At 52.0% G+C, this 27,800-nt stretch overlaps 1 protein-coding gene and 1 long non-coding RNA gene across 5 annotated transcripts in view; one reads left to right on the top strand and one right to left on the bottom strand.

Annotated features, from left to right (window-relative positions):
- Positions 1-27,800, top strand: part of KSR1 (kinase suppressor of ras 1) — a 163,067-nt gene that overhangs the window by 59,030 nt on the left and 76,237 nt on the right. For all 4 annotated transcript variants that reach the window (XM_042966936.1, XM_042966933.1, XM_042966934.1 and 1 more), the window contains exon 2: positions 27,169-27,309. In XM_042966936.1, coding sequence (XP_042822870.1) covers positions 27,169-27,309 — 141 coding nt within the window. The remainder of the gene's footprint in view (positions 1-27,168; positions 27,310-27,800) is intronic.
- On the bottom strand, positions 5,280-10,776 carry LOC122233642. The gene is made up of 3 exons (XR_006211291.1): positions 9,874-10,776; positions 9,459-9,526; positions 5,280-5,625 (listed from the first exon to the last, which is right to left on the bottom strand). It is a non-coding gene; the product is annotated as an uncharacterized LOC122233642 (long non-coding RNA).

Below are 27,800 nucleotides of genomic sequence, written 5' to 3'. Positions count from 1 at the left end.
GCACGGGAAGGTTCCACATCCCTCAGTTGTGCTTCAGTGGCTAAAAGACTGGAAAGAGCCTTCAAGGGAACGGACGTTCACGCGGCCTGCCCTGGTTGGACACTGTGGTAGGATACACGTATCTATCAGTAACCCTGAGCGAGGATATTGTGGCTCAGATACTGGGTGATCTGTCCGGGTCACGTTGCCCCAAGGTGGCAGGGCTTGGCCCTGAAGCCACTTTGGGCTGCAGAACTCCCTTCTGGGCCTTGCAGGCTGCTGCTGGTGAGGGGTGGGGTGGGCGGGGTCATGCCTGACCAGAGGCCTCCACAGACAGTGGCTTGTGGTGGTCAGCAAATTGAAACCCTGGCTGTGGTTCCCCCGCAGAGGGGGCAGTCCTGATGATTTGGAAATGAGGCTTTTGACTAATGAGCGTAGTAAATTACGTGAGCGGCCCCACCCCTTAACATCCCCCAGTGAGTCTGCAGCCCTCAGATGTGCGCATCTGGGTGCCTCTGCCCTTCTAGTTTTCCACTGTCCAAACACAGGTCCAGGCCTGCCCTGGGGCTCAAGCGTGGGGCACTGTTGCAGTTCAATCAACCACTCTCTTAGGGCCCCCAGAGGCGGAAGGACAGGAAGTCCCTTCACGGGTGTTTAGCTCAGCCACAATCTTCCTCATACCCATTTTACAGCTGAGGAAACTGAGTCTCAGTAACGCAAAGCATCGGGTGCCTCTGGGGTGTCAGCACGGTTTCCTCTCTGACTTCCTGGCCTGAGGTGGCATGGTGCCGGGAACGAGGAGCCAGATGGTGACGGCTAGTCTGTGGCACACTGAAGGTCGCAGGGCTCCAGCTGTCTCTGGAGTGATGCCTCCCTTCACTATATAGCCTTTCCTTAGGCACTTGACTGAGGCCAGAACTTGCCCAAGTTCATGTAGCGAGTGGAGTGTGGCGCCCAGATTCTTTCTCCCTTGCCGTGACAAAGTGCCCGTTCCCATCTGGGGTGCGCCCCTAGATCCGGGTGGCGCGTGGACCTTGCCGCAGGCCGGACGGTAGCCAAGCACGGGAGGTAGACGGCACCCCTCGGTGATGGTTCGGGCGCCTGTGCACGAGGGAGGGTTACCTTCCTCCCTTCCCTGGGCAGGGACCTTGGAAAGCATAAACCTCCGAACGTGTGGCCAGAAACTGAACGAGTTCATATATTGTGGAAGGGCTTTGGACTGTGCCCGACACACGCAAGGTGCTGTGTCCACTAAGTGTCACAGATACATAAAATGCAGATAGATAGATAGATAGATAAATAAATAAAATGCTAATAACGCCCCTGTTGGCCCTGAAGTCTCCTTGTCTCTTTGGCTTCTCCATGCCGAGCACAATAGAGCTTTGTTCTTCTGCCCCTTTGTCTGAAAGAGGCCTGCTGACTCAGAGGCAGGAGGCCAGGCTATGCTTGCCCGAGATTCCCAGCCTTCACCCAACCCCCAGCCGCCTGCAACTCCTTCTGTGTTCCCCCAGGGGCTCCCTGACAGGGAGGGGACCCTCTGCTCCGTGGACAGCAGGGAAGGCTGCCTTTAGCCTGTGGTTACCTGTTTCCCCAGGAGACGAAAGGAGAGGGGGAGACCCACCCCCACGAGAGGGTATCTAGCCGGCCGAGAGCAGGTAGAGGGCAGGTGAGCTTTGGAGACGGTGTAGTATTTTCCATTTGCCTGTCTTCCTAACTGGATTCTTGGAGGATTGGACCTTAAATCATTACATCCTTGTGAGAACGGCACCAGTACCGAGGTGCCGGTGGCCTCCGTCAGCTTTCTGATGCGGGAAGTGCCGTGGACAAGTCAGTCTTGTGAAATGGGCTTCTCAGCCTTCCAGCACTGGTGGCCGCTACCCTCCCAGAACATTGTTTGCCACAGTGGCTCTTAACCTTGTCTGCACATTTAATTTTTTTTTTTTTAACGTTTATTTATTTTTGAGACAGAGACAGAGCATGAACGGGGGAGGGTCAGAGAGAGAGGGAGACACGGAATCTGAAGCAGGCTCCAGGGTCTGAGCTGTCAGCACAGAGCCCGACGCGGGGCTTGAACCCACGGACCGCGAGATCATGACCTGAGCCGAAGTTGGCCACTCAACCGACTGAGCCACCCAGGTGCCCCCTTGTCTGCACATTTAAATCACCTGGGATGCTTTTATAAATGTGTATTTTTTGAAGTTTATTTTGAGAGAGAGAGAGAGAGAGAGAGAGAGAGAGTGTGTGTGAACGGGCAGGGGAGGGGCAGAGAGAGAGGGAGAGAGAGAATCCCAAGCAGGCTCCGTGATCTCGGCGCAGAGCCTGACGCAGGAACCGTGAAATCATGACCTGAGCTGAAATCAAGAGTCGGACACTTGACTGACTGAACCACCCAGGCGCCCCACCTGGGATGCTTTTAAAACCTGTGGTTGGGGGCACAGCCGCGGACAGATTGACTTCACACCTCTGGGGTGGGTCCCGGGCACTGCTATGTCTGTACCCTCTCCCGGTGATCCTACATGTGATGAGGGACGAGAACATCGTTACAACACCAGAGCCGAGAAGACTGTTCCAGTCACTTGTCCCGCCCTTGGGTTTGCCTACAAGGAGGATGACGAGGTGGCCCGGGCTACCCTGGTAGGGGCAGACTGGGTTAGAACCGGGACTCCGTTGTGGGACTCAGCCTTTCCCCCAAGCACCGACTGCTGCCTTGTTACTCCTTGTGTTCGTGGTTGTGGGAAAGGAGCACGGTTGTTTGGGATGATGTTGCTAATAAATTGTCTGCTTGTCACCCATGCTGGTAGGGAGACCAAGCTTAGCGTCGCTTTGTCCCGGAAGGCTTGCCAGCAGCTCCCAATTAGTGTTTAGTCTTCCCGTTGTTCTCCGCGCTCTCTTTATCTTGCACATTGTTTACATTGCATCCTTTCACATAGCGCAGTTATTTATTTTCTGGGCTGTGAGCTTCCTGGGGTTACAGCCATTGTTATAAACCAGTGCGTGGACAGAGCAGGCGTTCAGTAAATGTTGGTGGCGTGGGGGGGTGGATGCCTGTCCAGCGGGGTTCTGTCGTCCTCCCATCTACCCTTCTGCATCTGAAGCGAGTCCAGATGAAAAACGCATGGCCAGGCAGAGTCAGGACAAACAAGACTGGGAAGGGGCTGTGTCCTTGGTCTCAGGAAGACTGGCTTACCTAAAGTGACAACCACAGCTCCTCCTGTGCAGCCCCAGCCCTCCCTCCCTCTGGCCCTCCCACTCAGCTCCCTTTGGCAGGGGCAAAGATCCAGGATACTTGTCGCAGCTGGAATCTCTGGCTTGTGTTTGGAAATAAACAAGTTGGCCCCTCTCTCTGCCTGGGACTTTCCTTTATCAGGAGATACTCACAAGCCACCACCCAAGATGCGATTGCTTCTTTCCAGCGGTTGGAGAACTCTGGGGAAGACACGGAGGGCTCGCGGTGGGTCAGACACCCCCAAACTGTCCTTTTCTGTACTCACATTGGCTTGGGGGGAAGGCCTTGAGGGCGTGGGTTTCGTATGAAGTGATTGTGGGGGAGTGGATACAGAGGACTTTTTCTGCACCAAATGCTGCAGGAAGGAAAAGAGTCTGTATCCACCTTGCAGGGAGATCTGATACGGGGAGAATAATGTAGACACCCATTATGAATGTTGGCTGCCCAGCCCGGTTGCTGTCTGTAAAGGGGTCTATCCCCACATAGCAGCCAGGCAGCCTTTTGGGGAGAGGAGCACGGGCTGAGGGTATTCCTGGGTGTCTGCTGTAGCTAATTCAGAGTATTCGGGGGCATGTTCCTGGTGGGGAGGGTGGATATGGAGGCAAATGGGAGTATTTCCCGCCACCATCATGTTAGGTAGGAACTGGTGGTTCAGAAATAAATGTGGTATGGCTGGGGGGGAAAGGCCCCTCTCTCACACCGGGCCTGCGAGTGGGCACAGCTACTCTAAAAAGGAAGTTGACTATATTTCATAAAGTTAGGGGATGCACGTGCCCGGGAGCCAGAAATTTCGCGACTCTAGTGTCTGTGTTAGAAAAACTACTAAGCAGGCGCTCAAAGATGCACATCACAGTGCTTTTGATTATGAATAGCTGGGAACAACTAAATGCCTATCAGCAGGGAAATAGGTCAATCAATGATGGCGTATTTACATAATGTAGAGCTGTTCAGAGATCGACGTACGTGAATCAGCCATCCCCAGCTACGTTTAAGAGAAGATTGGTAGAAAGTCAAGTTGCAGAATCTGTGTAGTAATGATAACCGTTTCTGTAAAGTTAAAACAATCAAGACAATGTAGCAAAAAAATATAAAATCCTAGAGAGGCAAGATACCCACCAGTTTCACTGTTGTGGCTGCCTGTGGGGAGGGAGAGGAAGTAGAAGGTTCTGGGAGGACCGTAAGGGGAATTTTAACCTTACTGTAATGTTTCATTTCTTTAAAAAAAATTTTTTTTAATGTTTTTATTTATTTTTGAGAGAGAGTGCGCGAGCAAGCAGGGGAGGGGCAGAGAGAGAGGGAGACAGAATCTGAAGCACGCTTCAGGCTCTAAGCTGTCAGCACGAGCCTGACACGACCCACGAACTGTGAGATCATGACCTGAGCCGAAGTCGGACTCTTAACTGAGCCACCCAGGGGCCCCTGTAATGTTTCATTTCTTATTAAAAATGCCTGAAGCAAATATGATAAAATGTTAACATTTGTTAAATCTAGTGGTGAATATATATTATATCCCTCTCTTTTTTTGGATGTTTGAAGTATTTTATTTAAAAAATGAGAGACCTTCCCTGTCAGTTAGTTGCTTATAACCTAGTAGGGAAAATTTGCAAATCAATAGCCAGGAGCCCCCAGATATGAATGTTGATGTTATTGACCAAGACAAGGAATGCAAAAGAAGACCACTTTGGATGGAATATTAGTAAAATTATATTCAGCTTTATTCACAGTGACATCAGCAAAGTAAAACCACAGTGATTCGAACAGGTTAATTTTCTTACACATAAAAGAGGTCTGGAGGTAGGTAGCCCTGGGTTGGTGTAGTGGATCCACAAAGACATCGGGAAGTCACATTCCTTCCAGCTCACCCCCTCTGCCATTCCTTGTCCTCATGTCCCAGGATAGCTGCTGGAGCTCCAGCTATCACATCGTCTTTCCAGGGAGTGGGTGGGTGAAGTGGGGAAGGATGTGTTCTTTAACTGTTCTTTTTGCAATTACCATATGACGCTTCCATTTAGATGTCATTGGCCAGACGTTAGTCATACAGCTGCGCCTACCTGCACGAGAGGCTGGAAACGGGCCAACAAATGATCAGCGTTCCGGTAGGAAGAGTGGAGAGTGGGAAGTGGGAGGCAACTAGATGATGAAAGGCAAGAGAGAATGAGGGTGGCTCAGACCTGCCGAGTGTGAGGTGCCTCTGGGCCACGCAGGCAAGCTGTCCATTCACGAGTTACACAGATGGGCCTGGAGCTCGTGGAGGGGGGTGGGGTCCAGAGTTTCCGGTTAAGGGTCAAGGCGGCGTCGGTATACAGGTGGTGGTGGGCGTCCTGGGAAGGAGCCTGCTGAGCCGTCAGAGGAGAAGGACAACCAGGAAGCCAGGGGGCAGGCATGTCGTGGAGGAGGAGGGGCTCCCTGTGCCAGATGCCCTAGTGAGGTCAAGAAGATGCACGTGGAAGTAAGACGAAGGCTGGGGGCATCTGCAAGAGCAGGTGAGGTGGAGAGCCCGAGACAGATGGAATACTAAGAAACGAACAGCTGAGGGATGGTGTCAGGACCTTTGGGCCTGAAGGAAGAGGAGGGAAGGTGTTGTGTTTTGTTTAAACTTTTTAAAATGTTTATTCATTTTTTTGAGAGCGAGACAGTGTGAGTCGGGGAGGGGCGGAGAGAGAGGGAGACATGGAACCTGAAGCAGGCTCCAGGCTCTAGGCTCTGAGCCGTCCGCACAGAGCCCGACGTGTGGCTCGAACCCACAAACAGCCAGATCATGACCTGAGCTGAAGTCGGACACTTACTTAACTGGGAACGTGTTTTCTTAAAGTCAGAAAGACTTGAATGAGGGTTGAGAGGCCGAAGGACAGCTAGACCCCACTTCTCCTACCCCCAGCTGCCTTCAGAAGGAAGGAGGTGACCATGGGAGATGATGAATTCCAAGGGATGCAGAGAGGCAAACTTCTCTGTGTAGGGTCTCATACAGCGGGAAGCAGCGAGACCCCAGGATCAAGGACAAGCAGTTAGGTAGAAGCAAATAAAAAAACTAAGCCACGGGAAGGAGGTTCAAACCCAAAACTTTGAGGAGATTCAACCCACTTGCACGTTTAGTTTTCTCCAAGAGCAATTAATGAAGCAGAGAAAGATTGGTTATCTGAGATCAGGAGGCACAGGCTGGGTGTCAGGAAAAGGCAGGGGCTGTGGGGTCCTGGGCAGGGGTGATAGTGGAGTTCAGACAAGGCTAAATTGTATTTGGTGCTCTTTCCTAAGCTGCAGAGATAGATGGGATATATTTTAGAATATGCTCGTTAGAAATGATGAAAGAGTTAAAGTCTCGGCCCATGAAGCTGTAAATGTCGGGGCATTCCTAGCACGGCTGAAAATCTGATCATACTAGATAACACAGAATTGAATGCTCTCAGTCACCCAAATCAGTGCTTCAAAAATCCTGGCTTTCGTTAATTTGCATACCACTTATTTAATAGTAAACTGTATCCGCTTACTACTTTGGATGGGGCAGGCTATAGTCAACCAGGTTGTGTACTGCACAAGGGGCTGAGAGATGCTGAAATCCAGGCCTCCCCCTTTTGCCAGGCATGTGCCCTGTGCGCAGCTGTGCTGTGTCTCCCTAAAGGCAGAGGCACCCTCTTTCGACTGAGATAAAGGACTAGTTCTGGCCCTGACCTTGGGCAAGTTATGTAACCTCTCTGTGCATATTTCTTCTTCTGTTGTGAGGATAAGTGAGTTATCACATGTTAAGTACTCAGACCTGTGCTTGGCACATGGTAGGCACCGTAGAAGGATTAGCCGCTGTGATTAAATTTAATTGGGGACTGATCTGAGCTTCCGTCTCCTCTTCTGAAGATTTATCTTGTTGGGTTTGCCAAAGCATGGCATTTTGGGGGGGGGATGGGGCTCTTGATTGCTTATAGTTTGCCATTTCTTTCTGAGGATCCCTTCCAAATCTTAAGCTTTCCCGGAGCGTGTCTGCTTGCTCTTAAGGCAGCTGACCTTGGCATTTCTGGTGCTTTCTTCATCTGAAAAGATGATGGAGTGGTCGGGGCCAAGGACACCCCAGGTATGCTGGCAAAACTTGCTGTTGAGAATTTTGCCTAAATTCTCTTCCTAAATGTAAGACTAGAGAGAGAGAGAGAGAGAGAGAGAGAGAGAGAGAGAGAGAGAAGAGGAGAGAGGAGAGAGGAGAGAGAGAGAGAGAGAGAGAGAGAGAGAGAGAAAGAGAAAGAAAGATGAGTTCCAGGGAGAATGAGAGCCGTACTCTCTAATCCAGAACTGTGGAAGGTGGGGCCTCACCCCTATAGCATAACAGGTCTGCTTAGGAACTAGAAACTGACTTCTTGCCCATTTCCTCGTTTTGGACACAAGTCAGACCACCCAAGAAACATAAGAACAACATTAGACCAGGTCTAATCCTGGTTGTCACCATCCTTAGAAGAAACGTTCATGTTTTCTAGATTTTAGGACAGATACCTTTTCAGAGTGTGATGTTTCTGAAATGGGGGGTGCATTGTACGCTGGCTTAATGGGACACTTTTTGTTTTCCCCAAATTCCCTTCTTAATATCCATGGTGTGTTTCATAAATGAGTATTCCTCCCCTGTGTGCATCCAGAGTGAATTTTGTTTGGTCAGTAGAAAGGGATCTGACTTTGTTGACTTCTGAGAGAGAGTTGATACCCCCCCTCACCCCCCCTCACCCCCCCCTCACCCCCCTCACCCCCCCTCACCCCCCCACCCCCGCTCACCCCCCCTCACCTCCCCTCGCCCCCCCTCACCTCCTCTCATCTCCCCTCACCCCCCTCACCCCCCTCACATGGCCAGAAAATAATGGATCCAGAATTTGAGCCCAGCTCTGTCTGGCACCAAAGTTTGGTCCTTTCTCCTCCACAGATAGGCCTGGTCTTTACTTCTGACTTCTGCTGTTTTCTGTCTGCAATGCCCCCTTCTCCTCCCACTAAAATCCCTTCTATCATTCTTTCATTTTTGAATAACGTTACGTGTTTATGAAAAGAACACATGTTCTTAGAGAAAATGCAAAAAAAAAAATCTCAAAATAAGATTCTGTATTTCCAGTGTTTAAATTTTGATACATTTATTTTGCTAGAAACTAAATTGACCTCAGCAAAGCTGAAAAAAGAAAAATGAATGCTTTTAAAATGGCTTAAGGATAGATTGGGATTGTAGCGTAAATGTAGTTTTCTTCCCTTGAGTTGTTACCTGGCTGTAATACCACAGGCATCGCCCAGGTCATAAATATTTTTTTTTTAATTAAAAAAAATGGTTTTTTTTTTTAACGTTTATTTATTTTTGGAGAGACTGAGAGAGACAGAGCATGAGCAGGGGAGGGAGAGAGAGAGAGAGAAAGTCACAGAATCCGAAGCAGGCTCCAGGCTCTGAGCTGTCAGCACAGAGCCCGACGTGGGGCTCGAACTCACGAGCTGTGAGATCATGACCTGAGCTGAAGTCGGACGCTTAACTGACTGAGCCACCCAGGTGCCCCAAATGTTCTTTTAAAAATGGGAATTTTAAGTTGCTGCAGTTTTCTGCTATAGAAACACACCAAAATGTAGTTCCCCACTTCCCCATGGGTGGCTATTTTAAGATCCACTTCTGTGAATAGCCCTGCGCGCATGCTTAATTGTTTCTTTAGGACATATTCCTAGAAGCGGAATCAGCGCCACTTTGTAAGGCCACCGCCTGCTTCTCCGCTCTCTTCCCGGAAGGCTGGCTGTCCAGCTCTGCGCTCCCGCCACCGCGCCCGCCGGGGACCATTTGGACTGGCTCTACGGCATTGCCACAACTCCCGTTTGTTTTCATCTCGTGTTTCCTTGCTCGTGATTATGGTAGAAGGGTTTGTTAGGATCGCCCGGGTCTAGAACTTCCCTTTGAGATGAGTGAGTATGTTTCCTTGGCTATTTTACAGACCCTGTTGTGGGCTCTGCCTCGTTCTTCAAGACCCATTCCAGAGCCCGCCTTTTTCATGACCCCTTTCCTGCTACCTGCCATTTCTCTGAAGCTGGAAGTTTGTTTTAATTTAGTTTGGTTTTGAGAGAGAGATACAGAGTGTGAGCAGGGGAGGGACAGAGAGGGAAGGAGACATAAAATCCGAAGCAGGCTCCAGGCTCTGAGCTGTCAGCGCAGAGCCCGATGTGGGGCTCGAACTCATGAACCCTGAAATCATGACCTGAGCTGAAGTCGGACGCTTAACCAGCTGAGCCACCCAGGCGCCCTGGGTCTTACGCGTTTCTGTATTACCTGGAGGGCCTGGCACAGTGCTGGGTGACTAGCCGGTGCTCGATATGGATGGATGGATACACATGGTTCTTAAAAAAAAAAAATCAGCAAAAATGAATCTAATGTCATCTTGTCACATCGTTTTCTTCCTTTCTTCCTCTTTCCCTTCTGAATCAGTGAGGTTTTGCTCCATCTGATCCTTTCAGGGCTTTTGTGGGAAGGCTGGCCGTGGTGGCCCCAGCACAGCTCTGCATCAGGTAGGCTGGCTGCCTGCCCAGACTTTTGTCCCTTTCCTGGAACAGAATCACCATCACCCTCCATTTTCCTCGTTTGACAATTTAAACTGTAGAATTACCGCTAATCACCTTACCAAATCAGTATGTGGTCATTCTAGAACATTTGGAAAACAGAGAAGTAGAAGGAAGAAAATGATTACCTGTAGCCCTCCCACTGAGACGCGTCTTGCTCGTGGCTGACATTCTGCCATGTTTTCTTTTAGCTGCAGTTTCGAGGCCAACGTGTTGTAAGCATCTCTCCTGCGATTCTTTGGGCCCGCCTTCGTCACTCAGTAGAATAACACAGAAAAGCTCCCTGTGTTTTTGTAAACTTGTTCAACGGTTTAATGGTACCGTAAGTGGTTTTGCCGTAACCCACTCGGCGCTGCTTTCCCAGGTCTGTGGGTTGTTCCCACTGTGTCACTCTTGTGAACGGGGATGTACAGGTCGTGCACAGTGTTTCTCTAGCTTCTCTAAGCTGTGCTCCCAGCGTAAGAGAGCTGTACCAGCCCTTCCCCTCGTTCTGTTCCGTTCTGTTCCCTTTGTGGCTGGTGCCCCATTTGCCTCTTGGTTCATGTTTCTTAGTATCCGTGTGTAGCAACGTGTTGAGAAATGGCTTCCTTCGTAGGAGGAAAACTCAAATGCTCACCTTGAGGAGGCCGCACAGGAGTGCAGAATCATGGCCTGTGGGCGTTGGGACCTCAGTGTCGCCTGGCCAGCCCCTCCTGCCCTCCTAGGCGCCGGGGTGCAGAGGACGCAGGGGAGGAAAGGCTTAGCCTTTGCAGGGGCTACAGGCCTCAGACCCGGCAGAGCTGCTCTCCCCGGTAGTAAGCTCAGGTCTCTCTCCTAGGTCCCCGTAGGAGTTTGTCGTGAACACCCGGGTCCATTTCCTGGCTGGTCCCAGACTTGGGTCCTGTGTGGCAGATCAGTCCTGGATTAGTCCTATAGAGCTGCCAGGATGGGAGCAGTTCTCGAATTGTCTTCAGCCCCACTGCTCTGAAGAGCTGCTCGGGGCATGCCATTGAGGTCCTGACGCCAAGATCCCGCTCGAGGGGCCGCAGTTACAAAGGCCCCGAAAGTCCAGGGCTTGGGCAATGGAGGCACACTGCCTGGGCTCACACCCTGCCCTGGACAGTTGTTTGTCTCAGTGTCATACTTTCGTCCCCATGTGGGTATAATAACACCTCCTCCAATGACATGAGTTAGCATTTATACACTTCTGTAAATAGTCCCGAATTTGCTAAGTAAGAATAGGGAACCAGAGGCCCAGCTAAGCTTCTTGTTCATGCAGCAGGTTGAACCCAGGCCTTCGGCCATCCAGCAGTGAGGGAAGAGCGCTGGACGGGAGCCAGGAGACCGGGGAGTCTGTCCTGGCACTGCCTTTTGACTTTCTGTGTGACTAAGTCTCTGTCCTGCCCTGGGCCTTAGTTTCCTCGTTCATTACATATGTGAAGTGACCTTAAAGGCTCTTCTAATTTTAGAACACTGTAGGATTTTGTGGTTTAAAGATATTTCAGAGATGTCAAGAAGGGTCGAATCCTGCCAACAGCTCCTCCTGGTTGGCACGGTCCTCGGCCAGGGGTGACTGCAAAGACTGGCAGGCAGGAGACCCGGAGCCCTTCAGGGTTTGTCTGGAGTTTTCTCTGCATCTGGAGGGCGAATTCAAGTATTTGGGTCACCGGGAAAGGGACTTTCAGAGAACTAGCCTCCTTGGGGATGTGAGGCAGGTGCCGTCTTGCACGGCAGAGTGGGGCTGAGGTGTGGCCAGCTCTGCCCACAGGGCTCACTGCTTGCCCTGAGGTCTGTGTGTGAGTGAAATAGGGTCTGATGCAAGAGCCTGGGTGCATCTCTCTACCTCGAGCTATTACGTCAGACGGCTAAATATGCACAGCTCTTGCAGTCGGAGACCCAGCAGTAGGGTCTTGCTCTGTGTCTCTCTGTGGACAGGTAGGAAGGAGTAGGCCGCTGAGGAGGGAAGGACTGTTTGTGGAGGAAGAGGGTTAAGGCTGGGAGATTTTCTTCCAGGTTCCTCTGGTCCTCTAGGCCTTCTAGAAGGTTCTGGCCTCCTACTGGCCAGGTGGCAGAGTCTCACCTGGGTTTGGGCGCAGCACAAGTGATGTGCCTACCTATGCCAATGCCGGTAGAGCACAGTGGGTAGAGCTTGGTGTAGGGCGGCCTAGGATAAGATGAAACCCAGTGCGTTGAGTCAGGAGGGGCAGCGGTGGGGCATTAGGTCCTCCTGGGTTTAAGTTGGCTCTCAACCCAAGACTCTGGGTTCTCTGAGTCCTTGTTTATAAATGAGGATCCTCATACAAAGATGTTCTGTGCTGGCCTGGCTCCCAGTAGGTGCCCCAAACACGTCAGTCAATCAAGGATGTCATAGAGCCTGTGCTTAGAGCATGGACTCAGCAGGTAAACTGCCTGGGTTCAGATTTTCCCTCTGCCATTTATTAGCTATGTGACTTGGGACTGCTCCTTGGCCTCAGTTTACCCCACTGTGACATGGGGTTGGTGTTAGGGCCTGCCTCACAGGTTTGTTCTGAGGAGTAAGTGACAGTATATACGAAGCACTTAAAGGGTGTCTGGCGCATGTTAAACGTCTTGTCGGTGTGATTTACCTAATTTCTGCAATAAGTTGCGGTCAGTTGATTTCCTGGGAGGTTGGCAGGCCACCTGCTCTGTTTGTTTGGAAATGGGTCCTCTCTGCCCAGCTGGAGCTCGTCCAGGGTGGCAGGTGTGCGCGAGCATGTGTCTTTAAGCTGTGTCAAAGAATAGCGCCCGTTAACAGCCTGTGTGCCAGGCCCCGGTGGTTGCTCTGCCCGCCCCTCCCCTGCTCTCCTTGCCTTGCTTCCTCAAGTTGTGTGCGTCTTTAAAAAAAAAAAAAAAAAAAAAAAAAAAAAAGTTTATTTTTTAATTTTTTTAAGTAATCTCTACCTGCAGTGAGGGGCTCAAACTCACGACCCCGAGATCAAGAGCCTCCTGCTCTACCGACTGAGCCAGCCGGGTGCCCCCAGTTGTGTGCCTCTTAACGGTGGTCCTGGTTTGCCTCGCTCTTCTGCTCCGGCCCCTCGCAGGGGCTCATGTAGTACGGTTGTTGACCTGCTCTTGACTTCCTGGAAATAAAGAGAGGGTCAGGAAGGCCCTGCCCTTTGGCGTGCTCTTGCCTCACCTGGCCTTGTCTTCATTTGCCCCCTTTCAAGGAACACATGGGAGTAGCTTGGGATTTGCCGTGTAAATGGAGTCCTTCAGGAACGCGTTTAAGGAATCTTTTTAAAGTTTATTTTCATTTGTTTTGAGACAGAGACAAGAGAGAGCAGACGGAGGAGGGGCAGAGAGAGAGGGAGAGACAGGATCCCAAGCAAACCGTGAGATCATGACCTGAGCCAAAGTCAAGAGCCAGATGCCGAGCCACCCTAGGCGCCCCAGGAACATGTCTGAGAATCTTAAAGCAATAAACATGTCAGTTTAGCTGCTTTCAACGATAACACGGAACTCGAATTTTTATTGTAAATGTGGCTGGTGATGAGTGTTAACAGTCTTCCAGGCCTAGGGCCAAGCACTTTACATTTCCCTCCTGTGAAGGCAGTACTGTTATTACCCCATGTTAGAGACAAGAAAATGGAGGCGTACAGGGGCACCTGGGTGGCTCAGTTGATTAAGCATCTGGCTTCGGCTCAGGTCATGATCTCACAGTCCGTGAGTTTGAGCCCTGCGTCGGACTCTGTGCTGACAGCTCAGAGCCTGGAGCCTGCTTCAGATTCTGGGTCTCCCTCTCTCTGACCCTCCCCCATTCATGCCCTGTCTCTCTCTGTCTCAAAAATAAATAAACATTAAAAAGAATTAAAAAAAAAAATGAGGCGTACAAAGGTTCACTTCAGCTGCTCATGTTAAGGCAACTGGACAGCAGGTAGGGCTGGGATTGGAACTCGGGTCTGTTAGGCTCTAAGCCCGAGCGCCCGGCCATCCCTCGCCATACTGCCGCTGGCTGGCATTCCTGGGCTGGTTCGTCAGTGGCTTTCTGTTATCTGAGCCCGTTCTTGCTCTCCGCTAGTGGTCTTGTGGAGGATGTGAGCCCACTTCGTGCCCTGTCAGCTGTGGCACACAGGGCTCGGCGGAGAAATCCGGTGGTCTTTGGCCAGTCGTTAGAGAGGGTGGTCTTCCACTGCTCCTTGTCTCCCAGAGCTGACGTCACATCAGCCCCACTGCATTTCCATCTCAAACCCCATATATATACATACATTTTACACCTTCCTCTGCAGTGGCCCTAGTGAGACTCCGTGGTTTAGGAGTGCTTGGTTTTAATCTACTGACTGAAAATCATGCTGTCCCCTCCCGGGTTGCGGTTGGAGGAGAATACCTCGCGCTCTGAGCTGTTTGTTTTTGTCGCTCGGTGCTCCCTTTTCCCGCGGGGAGACTGCACGTGTGTCAACAGATCAATCATCGACACGTGCATTGGGACACTTGCCTTTTGAGGCTTCCCCCCCAACCTCCGATCCCAGTCTGCCCGTCAGCTGTCAGATCCCAGGCTTTCCCACGAATGAGGCCGCAGAGAAGGTCGATGGGGACAGATATGTGCTGGGCACTTATAGCAGAGTCCAGCTGCTGGGCATGTATTATATCATTTTTGTCTTCACAGCCACCTTTTGAGCCTCCTGCCCCATCCTTTACAAAAGAGGAAATAAAGGCTCAGAGACATTCTGTCAATTGCCCATGGTCCCTTAGCTTAGCATGGGGGTGAGATTTTTTTATTATTAGTTTTTAATGTGTATTCACTTTTCAGAGAGAGAGGGAGAGAGGGAGCACGCTAGCGGGAGAGGGGCAGAGAGCAAGGGAGACACAGAATCTGAAGTGGCCCCAAGCTCTGAGCTGTCAGCACAGAGCCTGATGTGGGACTTGAACCCACGAACCGTGAGATCATGACCTGAGCCGAAATCGGAGGCTCAACCAACTGAGCCACCCAGGGGGTGGGGGTGAGATTTGAACTTGGATCTATCTGGTGCTAATCCCCATGACCAGCTGGACCCACTGCCCTTAATAGGGTAGCATGTTTCCTGCATGTATGGGTTGGGGAGGGCCAGACAGAACCAGTAGCCCTAGGCTGGCTGGAGAAAGCTTCTCTTAGGTCTGCCCCCGCCCCGGGCAAATGCTGCCCCTGTGTAGCCTCTGTCTGTCTGACCCACCTCTCTGGCCGCAGGGACGTTGGAGATGGAACTGTTGGAGGAGTGGCTTTTGCTCTCGGCAGGTACGGGGTTCTCCTCTGCCCAGGACGAGGGGAAGGGGTAGTGCTCAGGGGTGGGGAGATACCTGGGCTGGGAGCTGCCCGTGGACAGGTGGCTTTGCCAACAGGTAGCAGGCCCCCTCCCCCATATGAAGCGCCAAGTCCCGGTAAATCAGACACATGGGCTCTCTGCTCTGTTAGCTTTTTTGCTGGAGAAACTCAGCCCTTCAGCTTCCTGCATTCCAGGGTGTTGGCGTGCCAGAAATTCCCTGGACAAACAGGGAAGTCTTCTCTTTATAGTAAAAATGCTAATAAAACCTCTCCAGAATCTGCTCCTTCCCTTACACCCACATTGCCACTAACTAAATTACCTTTTGTTCTCGTCATTTGCTGAATTGCGGTGGCTTTTTAATTGATTCTCCTGTCTCTCTGGTTGCTCCACACCCACTTCAATCTGTCCTCCACATGGTTTCCAGAATGATGATCGTTCAAAAATGCAAATCTGATCACGTTTTTTTCCTTTGCTTCCCTCTCCATGCCTGTGAGATTGCATGCAGATGTTTTAGTGTGGCCTTCTGGAACCTTCCAGAACCTTCCTGGACCTGCATGAGTGGGCTGACTTTGGTCTCCTGTTTTTTCCCCCTCCTCTGTACTCTTTGGCTATTTGCTGTGTCTTTTTTTTTTTTTTTTTAAGGCTCTGTCATTACTCTGGTCTTTTGCTCATGCTGTGCCCCCAACCTGAAGTGCAGGTTCAGCCCCTCACCCTGTGTCTGTGGGCCATACCGCATGGCCCACCCCAGCTTGCTGATGCCTTCCCAAGGATCTTAGCACCTCACCCCATAGTTAGACCCAGTCCCCTTGGGATCCCACAGCAAGTACATAAACCTATGTTGTGGCAGAGCTGATTATAGCACCAATCAGAGGTTTCTTGTGGCTGTTGGACGGGATAGTACACAAAATGTGCATAGCACAGTGCCGGGCACAAAGGAAGATCCAGTTTTAAAACATCCAACTCAAAAACAGTCTTGGAATACAAAAATTACTTCAAATTCTGTAGATCATAGACTCACCTAAACAAAAAAGATAAAACTGCACAACTTATAGAGCACACGAGTACATCTTTGTGAGTGTGGGTTTGGCAAACATTTTTTTAGGAAATGAAAAGCACAAACCAAAAAAGAAAAACATTGACAAATTGGTCTTCATGAAAACATATCTGCCCTTTGAAATTTGAAAGGACTTTTGAAGGAATGTTTTTGGACACCATGTGGTCCCAAGAAGGATGAAGGGATACTTTTCCCTTTTGTAGGTTTTCTGGAAGCCAACAGGAAGCCTTAGGCTTAGAAACATTAGCCTTAGAAGGTTTAGAAGGAGGTTTGAAATAGTATGGGCTTAAAAAGTGTTAGCAGAGGGGCACCTGGGGGCTCTGTCCGTTGAGCATCTGACTTTCGGCTCAGGTCAGGATCTCATGGTTTGTGAGTTTGAGTCCGACATTGGGCTCACTGCTGTCAGGGCAGAGCTCACCTGGGATCCTCTGCGCCCCCCCCCCCCCCCACTCGTGTGCACACATACTCTCTCTCAAAAATAAATAAAACTTAAAAAAAAGTGTTAGCCAAAAGGACAGCTTTCCTTTGCAAGTGACAGAGAATGTGACTTCAACAAATAGGCTGTTAGGCTCCTCCTACAGTGAGAAGTTTGCAGTCAGCTGGCTTACGTGTTGCTGCAGCTCAGCAGTGCCAGTGTGTCTGATTCTCCAGACAACTCTTGGCACTTGAGGTCTTGAAAGCAGGAAGGAGGCGGGGGACAGCCCCAGAGCCCGCCCGACCTGTAAGGAAAGAAAACACTTCCCAGCAGGTCCAGCAGACGGGTCTTCCTGTCTCATGGACCAGAAGTGCCACATGTCACACACAGCTACAACGGAGGCCAGAAGTGGGGACGGGCTCATCACGACAGCCATGCTGGGACCCCCTCCCATGGGAATCTAGGCTGGGGCTCATGTTCCTGTGATATGAAGTCAGGGTAGAGCACCGCTGACTCTGACCGGTTCATCACTGGGCACTGTGACAAGACAAAATCGGTCTGTGAGTGAGGAGCGAATCAGGAATGGACGTTGGGTAAGTAAGGAGCAACGCCTGATGCGATGGCTGTTATCACTTTGGGGGAGTTTGCCATCACGTTAGGTCATCTCTGGTACCTGAGCCACTCACCTGCTCTTGACCCTTGCCCCTTGCCCCCTGCATAACCCTTTATCCTTTTCTGTGGCGACCCGAGTTGCTAGGCAAACAGTATATCCCCAGCATCTGGCACAATCTACACATGGCAGGTGCTTTCAGATCAGAATTTGAAGTGCCTCCCCTACCCCCATCCCTTCTAGAAGCTTCCAGGGGACCAGGTCTTCAGGGATAGTTCAGGGCGTGGTCCCATTGGCAGGACTCCACCTTTGCATTAGATATGCCCTCTGCCTTTCTTTCTAGGTACCCCACCCCCCACCCCCCGCTTAGTAATTCGCACCCAGGTCCGCTGCAGCCTGCAGTGTCCGGACTTCTCTGGGATTACCTCTTGTACTTGAGGGGTTACGGGCTAAGCCAGCCTCTGTGGGCCTGGTGAACTTCAGACAGGCCTATGGGGTGTGTTAGAACTGAGACCAAGGCTGCGTCAGTTAGGAATCTGGCAATCACCTGAGGCCCAGGGCAGTTAGGGGGTGAAGCAGGTATCTTGATTTCTCATGCTTTAGTCCAGTTCGTCCCACTGCCATCCCACTCCCCCCGGGACTTCTGGTTCTAAAAAACACACAGAGTACTGGGGTGGGGAGGGTGGGGCCGGTTTATAGTTTTGAATTGAGGCACAAAGTGAAACTGGAAACGTGGCCCCGAGATCATTTATTCACTAGCTTTTCAAGTTAAAGATTGCTTTCTGAAGAGCACATTTCTTTGACTCACCCGTGGCTTCTCAGGTGGAAGCTATCTTAGGATATTTAGGTCAGGGAAATAAATGCCTTACTCTTGAAAATCTTTCCCATCAAGTCTCATGACCACAGTGGAGCCTGAGATGGGAGAGCGGGGGTTGGCGAGAAAACTCCAGCCTGTGGCCATCCATCCTGGCCCCGGCTCCAGCTCCGTCTTTCCCAGGAAGCTTTGTAAGTGTTTCTAAATCACCTCAGTCTCTCCTTACCCTGCCTGCTCATACTTAGCTCCGGGGCAGTTACAACAGGTGATGTCATCTAATGGGGACCTGTGCTTCTGGACGGGGTCACCACTGCTGTGCTGGGCCCCAGGTGGGCATTCACACCCATCATGGAGGCCAAAGATGGATCCCAGTTTGTCTCAGCCTGGCCTTGGGACTCACATCTGCAGCCTGTTGTGAGACCTCGGAGTCCATATCTCCAGGGGACTCCAGGAAGGGCAGAAAGCCCTGAGTTCCCAGCTGTGGCCCTGTCACCCCTGGCCTCCTTGGGAATGGCTCCACTTGTGGTCTGGGGCAGACTTGTTTGTTTGTATTTGAAGTTCCCCGACTTTGAGTTTGACGTCAGGACGGGGTTGCTAGTGGGAGGCTTGGCGGGGAGATTGTCTCCGCACAAATGCACATGGCTGGCAGCTTCCCCAGGAGAGCACCGTCGCGGGACAGAGCTGGGCGAAGGATGACTGATTGCAAAATGACCGGCTTGGGGATTGAGGTCACTTTCTCTTCTCCTTGCCCCACTTGCTTGGCACTCTTGCTTTCTCTGCCCCTTGCTCGCCAAGAACAGCCCCGACTTGGTCCCCTGGAGCCTCTGGGTCCCCTTGAGGGCTCTGGGAGGCTCAGCAGTGCTGGGGGCCAAGCACTGCTGCCTCTGGTATTCTTGGAGCAGAGTGCTGTGGTCGGCCCGTGCCTCTGTGGAGAGCCGTCAGCTGCGTCACGACCTTCAGGGGCCTTCTTATGTTCTCAGAAATCATTTTGCAATACGTTGGCCATGGCAGCCAGAGCAGACAGCTTAGCTGGCTTGGGCTGGCAGGAAGTCCCCAGAAGTGTTCTCTAGCTGTGGGGAAGGGGTAGGAAAAGTAAGAGGAACAGTGTGAAGGCCTGGGCAGGGCTGGAGGTACCTGGGAAGGAGCCACAGTGTCAGGAACCGTCTAGGGAAGGCCGGAGTAAGCCTCAAGAGCTTTCATAACTCCCTGAAGTTTGGGATGGGATAGGCAGGGGCTTGGCATTAGCAAAGACTACTGTCCGTGTCGTCTCAAGGTACAGTGTTGCCCACCTCGGAGGAGGGAGTCTGCTGGCTGGAGGACTGAGTGAGCCTGGGGAAGGGGGTGGAGGTGGGAGGGAGTGGCCATCCAAGTGCCTCACTTCACTCTGCAAAGCATGCTAGGACTTCCTTGACAGGGGTGGCTCCAGGTAGTAGGCGGATGGTGGCTAGTTGTAATGAATTCAGAGCTGGTTTGGAGCCAGGGATCGGGTGTAGCCCAGATGATGGGTTTTGCAAATCTGGATCAGAAGCGGTGGCCCACTTGGGTGACTGGACACATTTGGAGAGTGGGAAAGTCTATGGCTTTTATTGAGAGGATTCACCGTCTGCAACAATCTGGGCGTTGCCGGATTTGGGGCTTCTGACCACGAGAGAGTTACCTACCCACTGGCATCTTGCTTGTGCTGGTTAGGACCGCTTGGTGAGCTAAGTGGGTGGGTAGCAGGACCCATTATTTTGGGAGAGGATATGGTAAGAAACAGAGCATTGGGTCAAGGTCTGAATACCTTCCTTAATTACGTGGTTCGGGAAAGTTAGAAAGCTCTCAGTGCCCCTGTTTCCTCATTTGTAAGACAGGAATCCTAAAACACATCTTTAAGTCGCATGGGTTTGGCATATGTGGTTTGACTCTTTGTGAGTGACCCTCAGTGGGGAGCCACCCTTACCATTGTGCTGAGGCTGGGCTTAGAATTGCACGATGCTGTCTGCAGGGTGAGTGGACATCCTTTAGCTAGCGAGTGATCCCAGCAGGCTGAACAGCGTCCGCATCTCAACACACACTCTCTCTCTCGACTTGATGTTGCACGCATGGTACCTCCCACCAAGGGTCCAGAAAGGTCCGTGGTGTTTTCATTTAGGCTCGACTGTGTTTTGTGGGGAGAATGATATGCATGGGGACGCTGCCAGCTTTGGGGTTATGTGGAGGTTGGGACATCACTCCTGTGCGCTCCAGGGGTCCACTGCAGTTCCTTCCTCCTGGAATTTTCATTGAGAATCCGTGAAGAGGGAGAGAAAGTGATAAGTCGCCACATAAGTAGAAGAGACGTTATAACTACTAGGTCTGATAATTGAATACTGACACGATATGCATAATTGAGAGAGCGTGTTGTTGTTCTCAGGAATCTGGTGTCCATCTCTGTCTTTGCGTGGGGTTCATTTGTGCGTTTATATTTCAGCATCTGTCCTATCTCTCCCATAGACCAAACAGCCTGCCCTGCTTGAGACATGAAGACCCGGGATACTGGGAAGGGCAAGCATCTATCTGCTTGAGCAGCCGATGTCTGAGTCAGAGTTAGGGTTACAGATGTCTTGGCATCTGGCCACTTGCATAGCCTGGATCACAGACTTGGGGGTCACCAAATGGGGACCTCCCCATCCCGGGCCCTGCGGTGTTAGGATGTGGCTGACTTTTTTTTGCAAAGCCAGTTGATTTGCGTGTTTTCCGCAAAGGTGCAAAAGCCTGCATAACGTATAATCCAGGTGGCACTGGTCAACAGTCTTCACACTCTTCCTCAAGGCCATGCTTGCAGGCTGAGCAGGGCTAATACCGAGAGCATCCTGTTTAGCGAATGCTTCCTGTATTTTGGACATCGGACTCGGCGCTTTGCGTCCGTGAATCCCACAGTAAATTTTCAGCGGTGCTAGGGGCCGTGTGTCATTTTCTCCACTTTACAGGCAGGGAGACTGAGATGAAGTAAACTAACCACGGCCGCGCCTCTGGTAAGTGAGGCATACCAGGGGGTGGAACTTAAGTTCTGGGTGACTGCTAAGCCTGTGCTTCCCTCTCCCGGTGATGGAACAGTTAACAATGGGAGGCGTGGCCCCCGGCCAGCTGGAACAGGTGGCGGTGGTACACGGCAGGCGTGGGCACACGTGTGATCCCCACTGGAATGTTTCCCGGGTCATTACCACCGCACCGCCCGCCAGTCAGGCACAATGGCTGGCCCCGTCCCACCGCCCTGGGGAAGCCTCCGGGAGGTCACTGCTGGGAGACCATTCCAGCCAGTGTCGCCCTCTCTCTCTTCTGGAGGCACGGCCGTGACCGCTGCCCCCCGCCGCGGCCGCCTCCGATGGATGTTGGTAGTGTGGCCGCAGGGGAGCACGTGTCCCAGATGACTGGGTCCGTGGGTCGCCCGTGACAGCTGTGATGCTCTCTGAAGGGTGGATTTGGGAGCCGTGGACACCTACACGGAGGGAGGTTTGGACAAGCTTTGAGCAGAGCAGACACGAGAGGCCTCTCGGGTTCCTGGGCCCCTTGCCATTCTGGGAGCTGCTTCCTGCCCCTGTGGAAGCTTCTTTCTCTCGGTGGCACATGCTTTGGGAGCTCGACAGGTGTCTGCTCTTCAGGGATGTGTGATCAGCCTCCCCTCCACGGGAGCCGTGCCCAGGGCAGCCTCCACTGGGGAGGCCTGCTTTGGAGTCCCGCTAGAGCTGCAGGAGGTGATCTGGAGTGGATGCCACTCCGCTCCCTCCGTGCCCTCTGGTGTTGCCAGGGGCTATGTGAGCAGGAGGGCTCCTGCTCACAGTGTGTAAGCCGGGTCTTGGCCCTCATGCCTGAGGGCGCTTGGGTGGCTCAGTCAGTTGAGCGTCTGACTTCGGTTCAGAGCGTGATCTCACGGTTCGTGAGTTTGAGCCCCGTGTCAGGCCCTCTGCTGTCAGAGCAGAGCCAGCTTCGGATCCTCTCTCTCTGCCCTTTCCGTGCTCAAGCTTATGCCCTCTGTCTCAAAAATAAACATTAAAAAAAAAAATGTATGCAAAAAGAGAAATGGACCTAACCTGTGGGTTCCACCAGCATTGCCCTGAGGACGACCAATGCCAGCCTTCAGGGTCATCTTTACCCCATCTCTGAAATGGGTACGATCTCACCCACATCGGCCCTGTTGCCCAGGGAGGCTGTAAGAGCACCTGAAGGCTTGGCTAGGTGAGGTCGCTGCTCCCTGCGCACACGTTTTCCTCATCCCAGGCACTTTGCTGAACATCTTACATCCATGTTTTCTCATGTAAATCTTCACAGCAGCCTTTTGAGGTAGATCAACCCCATTTTACAGCCAGGGAAACTGAGTCTGACAGGCTAAATCTGCATCCACTTGCAGAGGGAGAGTGGTGGCAAGGGGGTTAGGGGCCAGGTCCATCTGTCTGGAGCCAGAGTGCTGCCTCTTGGCTATGGTTGGAGTAACCAAGAGTAATGTAGTAAGATGAAGACCTGTCATTTTTGTTTTTCTTTTTCCCCTCATTCCAGGCCATTTTGTATACGGTGACTCCTCTGGCCCCAACTTCCATAACATGAGACCCTTTTTATAGGTGGTGAGATTGGAGCCAAGCTAAGGGGGACTTTCCCCAAGATCCTTGATCTGAATGTGAGGGCCGGGACCAGGGCCTAGATCTTTCGGCCTAAGACACTTAGTGCCTGCTGTGTGCCTCGCGTCTGGTACTCCCTGCCAGCTGTTTGTGGCTCCCTTGAAGGTCTTCTGTACTTTCTGTAAGGCAGGCTGAGTGTCAGGACAGGGGTGGGGCACACACGCAGTGAAGCAAAAGAATATTGGGGGCGGGGTTTGAGACTTCAGTTCCAGCCCAGGGCCCTCCCTGGTGGCCAGAGGGCCAATGACTCTTTCCCTCCTGCTGTCGGTCCCTTTGCTGAAACCCCAGGTGCTTTTTCTATTCCGGAAAATTTATGTCTCGTGGTTTTGTGGTTGAGAAAAAATGATACTCCCTATGAACGGTACCCTTGTAGGCCCCCGGGGCCGGGCTGGCAGGCCCCGCTGTGGTTTGTCTGGGAAAATAGCCCTTTGGGTGCTTCTGTGACTGTGACCAGCTTTCCAAAAAGTGAGAGCAGGCTTGTTTTGCTCAGATGGAGGGAGGCTGCTGCAGGCCAGGGACCTCCATCCTTTGTGAATGAGGCTAGCTTTGCTACTTCAGCAGAAGCCAAGCCCCACAGATGCTGTTTCTTTGCAAGCTCTGGGGGGCTAGAAGCCTCCAGGACACCAGACCTGCCCGCAAACGGGTCACGACGCACTGCGTGTCTCCCCCTTTCCTTGCCCGCAGCTGGCCAGGCATATGGGTTGTTAATGGGGTGCAGTGAGGAGTCACTTCAAGTTCTGCACCATCCTACTCACGGCCCTGCTTTGTGCTGTCTAGTGGGGATCTCTCGCAGCCTTTAAGAAAAGCTGCTCATTCCTCTTCTGGGAATTTGCCTTGGTTTTTGAGACTCTCAAGCTCCTGAGCTAACACTTATGCCGTTGGTATTTTTACTGTTGCTCTGGTAAACGTGTGCCTGTCAGGGCTCCAAGATGGATTGCGTGTTCATTCGCCCATTCATCCAGCAAAGGTTTTACGGTAGCAAACTGTGTGTCCCAGGAGCGATGCCGGTTCCCGGTGGGGACCCAGAACACAGACCAGGCACCTGACCTTATGGAGTGTACAGCCTCAGAAAAGAAGCAGACAAGTAAAATGTTAGAATCAGAACTTGGATGTGAGATCTGGTGGGGGAGAAGGACAGCGGGCTATGGAACAGGGCTGAAGGGGTTGGGCAGGGTACCTAAGCTGAGTTGTGGCTCAGGGGTCACGGGGAAGAGCCTTCTGGGCAGAGGTCCTCGAGGCTGAAAGGGGCAGGATATGTTGGGGGCTGAGGTCGAGAAAGCCCCTGGCTCATCGCTGAGGCCAGGTTGGCCAGTCTTGAAGTTGACCTGGGATGGGGTGGACATGTTCTTAACTGGCTCCCAGGGGTCTGGTCCTCAGTTCCCAATGCCAGTGGTGGATGGCCCTCCCTGCTGCTGCTCTGAGCGCCTGTGGCCCGACTGTGGAAAAGAATGGTTTTGACTCTGTACAGTTAACTTGATGTCTGGCCCTCTCTTCGGTCAGCTCTTCGAAGCTGTGGTTGGAGAGCAGCTTGGATGGACGGAAGAAGCGGCTGTAAGAAGTGCCCTAACGCGGGGATGAGGCCTGTGGGTTTCCTTCCCACCTTCCTTTTTCAGGCCGTTTGAGCACATGTTAATGTGCCAGGTGCAGTAATAGGTGTGTGGGGACAGTCACGAATGAGGTGGACACGGTCCCTGCCCTGACATGTAATAATAGGGGGACTTACGTAGCCTTGGGGGGGTTTCCGTACTATCGTTCAATCCCCCTAACGGACCGTGGGCTAGATAACGTCATGCCTACTGTATAGATGAGAGAACCAAAACTCAGAAAAATGAACAAACTTCCCCAAGGTCACATAACTGTTAAAACGGCAAACCTGCATTTGAATCCAGATTTCAGTTCAACCCCGAAGCCTGTGCTGTCTGCTGCCCTGGGAACTCACCTGTGTCGGGGGCAACTGGGGCCAAAGCTCGAACATGAAGCTGCCGTGATCAGGGGCTGCTGTAAGAGGTGCAGACGGGGAGACAGGATTTGTAACTAGGCCTGGGAAGTCTGACCAGCCCCGTGGTGCTGGGGGAGGGAGGCGCAATTAGCCACTGCAGGCAGTTTGAGCAAAGGCCCAGGGGTAGGAAAGTACAAGAAATATTTGAGGAATACCTCCTAGGTGAGTGTATGCCTGCGGGACAGGGTCGGGGGCAGGGAGCGGAGTGGAGATGAGCCTGGGAAGGAACATAGAGGGCCCTGATTTTGGAATCAGCCTCTGGTCACACTGGGAGGGATAGATCATTGTAGGGTGAGGCTGGGCACGTGAGTGCCTCTACTGAACCCTGCAGGATGAAAGGGGCACTCACACCTTCTTGTTAACCGTGCTCTGAAGATGTTCCCCAGGGGACTTAGGCTCCATAATAGGACAGCAAATGTGCTTCTTGTTGGGGTTGCCGGCCTCTGGAGAGAATGTTCGATTAACAGTGTCTGCTTTGGGTACCTGAGGGGCATGTGGTACAGAGGGGCCAGGGGTTTGCCTCTCTGTAGGTTTCACTCAACATCGAAACTGTAAATCGAGTAGCAATGTTTTTGTCCTGCCTCACTGTTCCCTCCCGAACACTTGTGCCTGGTGGCCACGGAGCCCTCTGAAGACAGCAGGACTTCATGGTGCTCAGGGCCACATGGGGCGGGGTGGGGGGTGGGGAGTGGGCAGTGCCCTTGAGTCTAGCAGATTGTGAGCCTGGGGCCAAACAAGTTGCTGGGGGGACATTTCAGAGAGGCTGATGGAGAAGCAATGGTTTTCTTGTCATTATGGGTCTCATTTCACGCCCCACATCCCTCTGACCACAAGGATTCTTTACCTGGGGTCTGTGCATAGAATTCAGGGAGTCTGTGAATTTGGAGGGGGAATACATGGAGCCTTTATTTTCATTAACCTTAACTGAAATTTAATACGTTACTCAGTTTGGATGTAGGCAACAAGGCCCAATCATCTTAGCAAATACGTGTGACTCAGTCGCCAGCGAAAAGCACAGCTGTGTGCATATCACGTTACCGTTGTGGCCATATCTAAAAAAGTAGTTGACACGTCGCAGCTTCAAAGCTATCATAGTTGTGAGATCCACTGGCAGCTTTCATTTGGTGCTTTAATGAAGAAGGGCTTTTAGTACCCTACCACCATTCTAAATAACGTTTTGAGAAATGTCTTTAGATCTAACTGATCTCCTTTATAATCCCAAGTGCTTTGTCTGAAGCTTTATTCTTAGGAAGGGACCAGGGCTACCTCCCTAGAAGGCCAGAGCTGCCCGTGGTCCCAAAATGGTCAAGAGCTCCTGTTTGGAATTTAGGATCCTTTCTAGATATTTGAAATGTTGTCATTAATTAGTATTACTTCTTAGTATAGTGACTGTGTTGCCAAAAACAGTGCGTACCCTTTAGAGAAATACACTGAGGTACTTACAGAGGGGGAAGAAAGGAATGTGAATTAACAACATAAACCCTCGAAGAGAGGTAGAACTGGGAGGTGGCCCCAAATGGCAAGGCTCCTGCACAGGACTTTGAAGGTGATGCATGCCTTCCAGGAAAGCTTGCAAGTCACCAAGAGGAGGCGGCTGGAGTCTCGTCAGCCTGACGGCAGCCCTCATGGGGTCCCTGGGTCGCTGGATCTCAGCCGAGCCCGGGCAGCTCCCTGGTCCCTCTTCTTGGGGGCCGTGAGGTCATTTCCATCTGTTCCAGTCAGCTAGCCCTTCTTTTTTTAATCAGCCCCAGGCTGTGACCTGCTCCCCGCCCCCATCCCGCCCCCCTCTACATTCCTCGGGATGTGCGGGCTACCCTGTTGGAGCCCAGCGTTTGTCAGAGAGAGCTCCAGGCCGACCTCAGCCAGGCCATCCTCAGCCAGACCATCCTTATTTAAGCTTACTTCATTGAAGTTTTAGCCTTTTGAGAGGCTTTTGAAAACCGTGGACCCTCTTCCCCTGGAAAATGCATCTGAAATTTGCACACGTTCCGCCCATTGGCGAACCTGAGTCAAGGACCTTTGCCAGTAAGGCCACGTCCCCAAAGGCATGGCCTGCTCTGGGTGTGCTTGCGTGTCACGCACCGAGCGCCTCATTTCTTCTCAGCCTCCCTGAGAGGGAGGTTCTGTTATTATCCCGTTTCCTGGAGGAGGAAACGGAGGCTTTTTCTGGGGGTGGGGTTTAGTAACTTGTCCAAGGTCACCGGGCTAAAGTGCGCCCGAGTCCCTGGATCTCAACTCGCGCAGTACGAGTCTAGGCTGGAAGCATCCTAAGTGGAAGGTTCCTCGTTCTCTCCAAACCCCCATATCTTCTCTATCCTTAGTTACCAACCAGTCCCGCACCCCTCCCCAGGCAGGAAGCCCTTCTTCTGTTTTAACCCTGTTCTCTGTTCTGAACAGTGTTGCCCGTCGCTCTCTGAGGAGCGTAGTCCCGAGGGTGAGGCAGTGTCAGCCAGCTTTGGGGTGAGGAGGGGCCGATGGGTGGTCGTCCCGGTTTCCCGCTGGCCTTCTCAGACCCTTCTCCTCTCCTCCTCCTTCCCGTGTCCTCCTTCACTGCTGGGGAATCCCGCCGACTGCTGTGTTTGCCAGAGCTCCCTTGTACGGGGCCGCCACGTGCATGAGCCCCGAATGAACCAGCTTTTTCTTTCCTGGGCTCCTCACAGGCGAAGCTGGTTCGGTACATTTGCAAGCAGCAGCAATGCAAGCTGAGTGTGGCTCCTGGCGAGAGGACCTCAGAACTCAACAGCTACCCTCGCTTCAGTGACTGGCTGTGTACCTTCAATGTGAGGCCGGAGGTGGTGCAGGTAAGCAGGTTGCGGGAACTCGGGTCAGCGGGTAAGGGGAGGGATTGTCAAGCGAAGGGACCCCACACAAACCCGGGGACTGGCTCCGCCATGACTGTGACTGAAAAGCCATGCTCTGTCCTCTCACAAAGGGGACTTGGGAGGACAGCAGTAGCGGGAGGGACCCAGGGTAAATGTGGCTCTGGCATGTGTCCTGGGTGCCACTGCTGTATGAGCTGCACAGCCTGACCCCAGGGATCGTTCCTTGATTCACCATAAGGACAACAGCCAACACGTCTGGAAACATTGGCTGCGTGACAGGCACCATGGTAAATACTTTGTCTGGATAATCTCCCTTAATTCTCGCAAAACCCCGTGAAGGAATTACTGTCGTTGCTGCCTTTTTATATTTGAGGAAATTAAAGCACAGGATGGTTACGTAACTCGCTTTAAGTCATACAGCCAGTAAGTGATAGCTTTGGAGTTTGGAAACAAGGGTCTGAGTTTAGTGT

Source organism: Panthera tigris, chromosome E1, assembly GCF_018350195.1.
Source record: "Panthera tigris isolate Pti1 chromosome E1, P.tigris_Pti1_mat1.1, whole genome shotgun sequence".
Classification (NCBI taxonomy): Eukaryota; Metazoa; Chordata; class Mammalia; order Carnivora; family Felidae; genus Panthera; species Panthera tigris.
This window is presented reverse-complemented; position numbering and strand designations above follow the sequence as displayed.